This window comes from Amblyraja radiata, chromosome 7, assembly GCF_010909765.2.
Source record: "Amblyraja radiata isolate CabotCenter1 chromosome 7, sAmbRad1.1.pri, whole genome shotgun sequence".
Classification (NCBI taxonomy): domain Eukaryota; kingdom Metazoa; phylum Chordata; class Chondrichthyes; order Rajiformes; family Rajidae; genus Amblyraja; species Amblyraja radiata.
The window spans coordinates 39,116,884-39,124,463 of record NC_045962.1 but is presented as its reverse complement, the minus strand read 5'-3'; the positions used below and the strand labels follow the sequence as shown (position 1 = coordinate 39,124,463).

The 7,580-nt window shown below is 43.2% G+C and overlaps 1 protein-coding gene across 2 annotated transcripts in view; it reads right to left on the bottom strand.

Moving 5' to 3' along the window:
• Positions 1–537: 537 nt before the first annotated feature.
• The window catches only part of nop58 (NOP58 ribonucleoprotein), a 30,271-nt gene continuing 23,228 nt past the window's right edge, over positions 538–7,580 (bottom strand). Inside the window, exons 11-15 of one of the 2 annotated variants that reach the window (XM_033024274.1) lie at positions 6,733–6,867; positions 6,523–6,584; positions 4,993–5,138; positions 4,301–4,419; positions 538–817 (exon numbers count right to left, since the gene is read on the bottom strand). In XM_033024274.1, coding sequence (XP_032880165.1) covers positions 770–817; positions 4,301–4,419; positions 4,993–5,138; positions 6,523–6,584; positions 6,733–6,867 — 510 coding nt within the window. In that variant the 3' untranslated portion in view covers positions 538–769. The remainder of the gene's footprint in view (positions 818–4,300; positions 4,420–4,992; positions 5,139–6,522; positions 6,585–6,732; positions 6,868–7,580) is intronic. The other variant, XM_033024275.1, reaches the window with a different exon arrangement.

The window sequence follows — 7,580 nt, the reverse complement described above, 5'->3', positions numbered from 1 at the left end:
GGGCAGGAGCAGGCAGAAACAATGGGTCTGCTAGGGCAGTGCTGCTTATGGATTTTGGGGAGAACGTAATAAACTGTCATACTCTTCTCAATTCTTAGCCAGAAAGATGTGATTGGGAGCATAAGTAACAGGAAGTCCAAATTCCATTCCTGCACGCATTTTCAAACAAGCCAGTAAGAACCAACTTTTCCATGGACATGTAAAACTAATCTGCAAGAATCCAATTCTCACACATCTAATGTGACAGAAGAGACAAATCCCTCTGAACTTTGTACCCTCTTTCAACAACGAACACTTTCAAATGGTAGACAGCCAGGGTACAGACACTGGTATGCTGTAGGAGGCTGACAATCAGTATTAAGCTACTGTGAACTAGCTGAATTGTTATAAAAGGTCAATGACTACAAGGGTACTTTACCAATTTTAAAAAAAAAGCATTCTAGTCTAAACAGAATTTCTGATCTATGATGACGTGACCAATGTTTGATCAAATATACATTCTTCAGTGTTAGTTACCTATTAACAAAACCCAATTTGTTTCTCAACTGCAATTTATAAGCAATATTAAAGGTATGGTGGTTGAGAGGAAATAAAACATTATTAATAAGAAACATGACTTAAAATACAAAATAACCTTTATACGGTTTTACAGAAAGATAATCAACAGGGACTTTCAACAGAAAATACATTTTCACAGCGTGTTAAAAAAATTAACACTTTCAGAGTGTTCATCAGTCACAGAGAGCAAAAATAATTTTGTGATTTGAATTCATTCGTCCTTCGCTTTCTTTTTCTTTTTCTTCTTCTTTTCTGGGGTCTGAAAAACAAAAGGGAAATCAAAACTATCAATCTCTGCCATTCTCACCACAAGGGATGCAACCAAGACAGAGGTCACAAAGATATAAACGTCAGTGAGAGGGAAGAGCAAAATATCTTGGGTCTTTTCCAAAAGCTAATTCCAACTGCAACACTTCACGGGTCATCAATACTGTCACTGCAGCACACAACATACAAAGCCTATTCTCATCACATGAGCACGACAGTTTCAAACACAGAACAGTGGGTTGATTAACTGGCCATGTGAACCAGGTCCTCAATGGAAAGGACGTGTACACTAATATTAATCAAAGTGGGATGTGTTCACTGACATTCATCCAACATGTCTATTCATAGTAACTGTCATTAAAAGGAATACTAGGGAACGGCAGTTTCACCATGTTTATGATGATTGTTTTTATGATGGCTGTGCAATCAGTTCACCTATTAAAACAAATGTTTACAAATAACCTTTAACGCCACATAAGAAAATAACAGGAGGCTGCGATTTGACAATCATACTTGATCTGCCCTGGACCTCACTTCTACAGTGCCAGTTTGCTATAGCACTTAATTTACTGACCCTCTAAGAATTTATCTAACTCCAAATTAAAAACATCTCATGTTCTAGCCTCCATGATGTCAGGGGATGTAGAATTGCAAATATTCATCATATCTGCTTCTACCCTAGCAATGTGAAACAGACATTACCACTCTTGAAAAAAGCGTGCATCGTAGAACTCCTTTAAACTCTCCTCTTCTAAGCCTCTTATATTTGACGTTTCCACCCTGAACTTTCTATCTATCTATCTGTCACTCTCAATTTTATACAATCTCACATCGTTCTCAGCCTCCATCTCTCTAGAGAAAACAATCCAATTTTGTCGAACCACTCGTTATGGCCAATACAGGCAACACTCTTGTGAACCGCTCCAAAGTCCCCACATCTTTCCTACAGCGTTGCGACCAGAACTGCACACAATACTCCAAATGTAGCCCAACCCAAGTTTTATACAGCAGCATTACCACTTCCCAATTTTTATATTCAAATAGGCAAGCATTGCCACATGCCTTCTTTATCACTCTATCCAATTGTGTTGCAACTTTCATGGATTTCAAGTTCCCTCTGTACATCCAATACTCCTAAGGGTCCTGTCATTTGAGGTATGCTTTCCCATTGATTTGACCTCCCAAAATCTGTTACCCCACTTGTCCAGTTTAAATTCCATTTACATCCAAATCATTTACATGTAGATCACAATTATGCCCCAGCACTGATCCTTACAGAACACTTCTGACACGAAGACGGGTGGTATAGAAGACATTGTTTACAATGTGATATTAATCAACTGGGTCAATGAGTTGAGGAATTTAAACAGGAGCTTAAAATCACATAAATACCAAGAGTGACATTTTGGAAGAGCAAACCAGAGACCAAAAGATACAGGTACATATTTCCATGAAGGTGGTGCAAGGGTGTTGTACAAGAGTCATAGGTCATGTTATATCTGGACATGGTGCTGGTAAAGCCACATTTGGCATACTGTGTGCAGTCTGGTGGCCCTGCTAAAGGAAGAATGCCATTAAACTGGAAACAGTGCAAAAAAGTTTGAAGAGGATGTTACTGAGTCTGGAGAGTTTGGGATGCAACGAGGTTAAATAAGATGGGTATTTTTCCCAGGACACGAGAAACTGAAGGATCTTATAGAAGTACAAAAGCACAAGGTGAACAGCGTATTTTCCTCATTCTAGGGGTTCCTAAACTAAAGGCCACAGGTGAAAGGTGAAAGGTGAAAGATTTTAAAAGGGACCCGAAGGGCAAGTTATGGATAGGAAAGGTTTGCAGTGACATGGGCTAGATACATGAAATTGGAACTAAGTTTGTTAAGTAACTTGACTAGCACGGACAAGTTTAGTTGTAGGGAATATTTCTGTACTATATAGCTCTACGACACCACCAATCACAGATCTCCAGGCCGAAAAATACTCCTCTACTAAGCTCTTTTGTCTTCTATCATCAAAACAATTTGAGTTCCCATTCACCAACTCATAGTGACTTAATCCTCTGGAACTGCTTACAACTGCTTCTACTGCAGGTTTGACAAGCAGAAACGTAACCCTGGTACCCCCTCCCCCATCAACACAGCCAGACCCCAGTCTACAGAGTGGACCATTCCACACCCAGATCCCCCCCAATTACCACTTCACACCTATTTAAAGCAAGACTCCAGTCTGAAAAGACCAGACCCATTACCACCCACCCCTCTCCAATCACCACTATTGTCCCAGTACCCAAAAAGGCAAGGATTACTGGTCTTAATGACTACAGGCCTGTCACACTGACCTCTGTAGTCATGAAGACCCTTGAAAGGCTTGTGCTGGCCAAGCTGAAAAATATCACAAATTCCCTGCTGGACCCTCTGCAGTTTGCATATCGGGCCAATAGATCTGTGGACGATGAAGTCAACCTGGGTCTGCACTTCATCCTCCAGCACCTTGACCTCCAGGGGACCTTTGCAAGGATTTTGTTTGTTGATTTTAACTCTGCATTCAACACCATTGTACCAGAGCTACTACACTCCAAACTTTCCAAGTTGACTGTTCCTGAACCCCTCTGTTGGTGGATCACCAGCTTCCTGACAGACAGGAGGCAGCATGTGAAGCTGGGAATGCACATCTCGCACCCGCAGACCCTCAGCATAGGCTGCGTACTCTCCCCTCTCCTCTACACCAATGACTGCACCTCCACTGACACCTCTGTCAAGCTTATAAAGTTTGCGGATGACACAACCCTGATTGGACTGATCCAGGATGGGGAGGACAATAGACGATAGGTGCAGGAGGCCATTCTGCCCTTCGCGTCAGCACCGCCATTTAATGTGATCATGGCTGATCATCCCCAATCAGTATCCCGTTCCTGCCTTCTCCCCTATTTTTAAGAGCCCTATCTAGCTCTCTTGAAAGCATCCAGAGAACCTGCCTCCACTGCCCTCTGAGGCAGAGAATTCCACAGACTCACAACTCTCTGTGAGGAATCTGCCTACAGACAGGAAGTGACACAGCTGGCGTCCTGGTGCCATTGCAACAACCTGGAGCTCAGTGCTCTTAAGACAGTGGAATTGATTAGTAGACTTTAGGAGAGCCCCCCCCTCCCCTCACCATCAACAACACCACAGTCATCATGGGAACCATAATCTCCAAGGACCTTAAATGGGGGGGTGGGGGGGGGCACCATCGACTCCACAGTCAAAAAGGCACAACAGAGGAAGCACAATCTGCCACAGGCATTGATGGTCCAATTCTATACATCCAAAACAGTATATTTACTTCCATTTTATTTGACTAAACTTCTTGCCCAAGGTTCCCAAGCCTTACCATCTTTATCTGTCATCCTCACAGGATCATGCTGGTTCTGAACTCTGATCAACTGACAGGGACAGTGAGGATTTTAATACAAGTTTCAGATGAATCCCAAAATTCATACCTCTGCAACAAAAGAAGTTGATGGTTCTTCCTCTTCCTCCTCCTGTTTTACTGTTACTTCTTGCTTCTTTTCTTTCTTCTTCTTTTTCTTCTTTGGGGGCTGTTCACCTTCTTCTACAATTAAAAAAAGTGATTTACTGTAACATCCATGTCAGCAATGATTCAGATGTGTACAATCAGTCCTGGCAAAAATAGGGATCATGTGAATGTTAGGAAGCAACCCACCGCCAATGTTTGCAGCATAAACTATCCACCTCCACAAGTAAATGAAGAATCAGGACAGTAGGCAAGGAGCCAAACCCCCAAATGGCTACACAGGGATTCCTTCAAGATAGGCTACAACCCTGCAACTCTCCAGGTTCATTATTTCAGGATAGATCGGGGTAGGAAAGAGAGTTTTACGAGTATTTAACTTTATGCAGTATAGAATAATGACTGCTATCCTGATAACAAAAAACATTCAAACCAGACATAGATATTTGCATTAGAATACAGGTCATCATAGAAACATAGAAAATAGGTGTAGGAGTAGGCCATTCGGCCCTTCGAGCCTGCACCGCTATTCAATACGATCGTGGCTTATCATCCAACTCAGTATCCTGTACCTGCCTTCTCTCCATACCCCATGATCCCTTTAGCCACAAGGGCCACATCTAACTCATGGATAAAATCAAATCCTTTACGTAAACTAACCTGTTTCAGAAAGCTCTGAAAGCATTGCCTTTTTTGTGGGTTTCATATCCGCTTGTTCTTCCCCATCGTCCACCTCCTCAATCTTCCGCTTCTTTGAGAGAGAAGGCAGAGTCGAGTCCCCAGATGGATCATATGTTTTCACCTCACTGACCAGGAAAAATGTGAAATAGGATTATATTCAATAACCAGTACAGCACAAGGACAAGCCCTTCGGCCCACAATGATTGTGCTGAACACGATACCAAGACAAATTCTCATCTGCCTGCACATAATACATACCCCTCCATTCCCTGCATAATCATACACCTATCCAAAGTCTCTTAAATGCCACTATCATATCTGCTTCAAACACCATCCCCAGCAGCGTGTTCCAGGCACTCACCATCCTCTGAGCAAAAAAACAAAACAAAAAAAACCTTGCCCTTCACATCTGCTTTAAGATTTGCCCCACTCATCTTAAAGCTATGCCCTCTATCTGTAGCGAATGCACTCTAATCCAGAAATTATTCTGGTAAACTACCTCTGCATCCTCTTCAAAACTTCCACATCCTTCCTGTAAATAGGGCAATGAAAGGGCGCTTACGTACAGATTGGAAGAATACGCAAGAACCTATCCCTGGGCTCTCTGATCTGTCCTGGGTCTCCTCCATTGCCAGTGAGCAACAGCGGAAATTGGAGGAACAGCACCTCATATTCCGTCTGGGGACCTTGCGTCTGGATGGCATTAACATTGAATTCTCCCAATTTTGCTAGCCCTTGCCGTCTCCTCCCCTTCCTTGACCCTCTAGCTTTCTCCTCCCACCCTCCCATCCGCCCGCCCTCGGGCTCCTCCTCCTCCTCCCCTTTTCCTTCTTTCTCCCCCCCCCCCCACCCCCCATCAGTCTGAAGAAGGGTTTCGGCCCGAAACGTCGCCTATTTCCTTCGCTCCATAGATGCTGCTGCACCCGCTGAGTTTCCCCAGCAATTTTGTGTACCCTCCATGTTCTCAACCCTGGTTCCAGCTACAAACCATGCCAACCCCATGCACACAGAGAGAATAGTAAGCTCTCACATAAGGAAGCTTAATGCACTAGTGAACAAATCTAATGCCATATGGTACGACAGATGGCACAATGGGCTAAGTGTTCGGCTGGCGACCGGAAGGTGGCCGGTTCGAATCCCGCTTGGAGTGCATACTGTCGTTGTGTCCTTGGGCAAGACACTTCACCCACCTTTGCCTGTGTCTGAATGTATGTGAGTGATTGGTGGTGGTCGGAGGGGCCGTAGGCGCAGAATGGCAGCCACGCTTCCGTCAGTCTGCCCCAGGGCAGCTGTGGCTACAGAAGTAGCTTACCACCACCGAGTGTGACCGAGGAGTGAATGAATAATGCGATGTAAAGCGCCTTGAGTATTAGAAAGGCGCTATATAAATCCCATCCATTATAATGCCGAGCTATTGGGATTTCTCAGCAGACACTGGAGTTTCACTGTAATTAAAAACAGGAACATATTACATTTACAAAGACAAGAAACTACATTTAGAACACAAACCTCTTATGCTGATATTTGTCAGATTTTGCTCGAGCCTTTCCTGTTCCACTTATCTTTCTCATCTACCAAAAAGCCAAAAATACCTGTGAGACAACTGTTTAATGACAATGCAAATGTCAATCATGAGTCTGAAACTAGGTGTTCACATACTGATTAAAATACTTGCTGTGCCAGGCGTCATTGACCTGGGCCTTTTAATCGTGTACTTACCCCTCTTTCTTCTAAGTGCCGTATCCTGATCTCCAGCTTGGCTCTGTTCTCAATACCCATTTCCGCATTTGTATCCTCACCTAGAGCATCATAACGGATGGCTAAGGATGCCTTGGCTGCCAACATCCGGGAGATCTATTGAAGAGAAATCCAAGGTCAGCATTTGAACATTGGGGGTCTCCACGGAGATTTGTGGTTGGAGAGAAGAAATTAGATTTAATGTCATCCATATTATGAATAGCATCATTGCACCTGAAACTTCACGAGCCAATCTCAAAAGTATCAATCCCCCAAACCATCACACTGTCCTATGCCAGTTTTAAATTCAACTGTTGCACCCCTCAAGTCTCAGACATTCGTTGGCTCACATCCAAACCCCTTTGGTGCACGCAGTTACTGAGATTACAATTAGGTGTGGAACCCATCTAAGGCCTTTCCTTATCAGACAAAATATGTAGGAAGGAACTGCAGATGCTGGTTTAACTGAAGATAGACACAAATAGCTGGAGTAACTCAATGAGAGGCATCATCTCTGGAGAGAAGGAATGAGAGATGTTTTGGGTCAAGACCCTTCTCAGGCCTTAGAAACCCTCAGTCTCAACCCGAAATGTCACCCATTCCTTCTCTCCAGAGAATCTTCTGAAATTATATAAATTATCCAGGAAATGCAAAGTTATCAAGAAACATTTGTTCAACATTGTGAAAGATCTATGCTGTGGAACAATCGGATTGAGACTGTTCAATATTACTCTTAAAATGAAACATTAACTGAAATACGTTTAGATATTGACCTTAAGCTTTATCAGACCCCCCCAAAAAATGCTATTCCCATGAAACAGAACTGGATA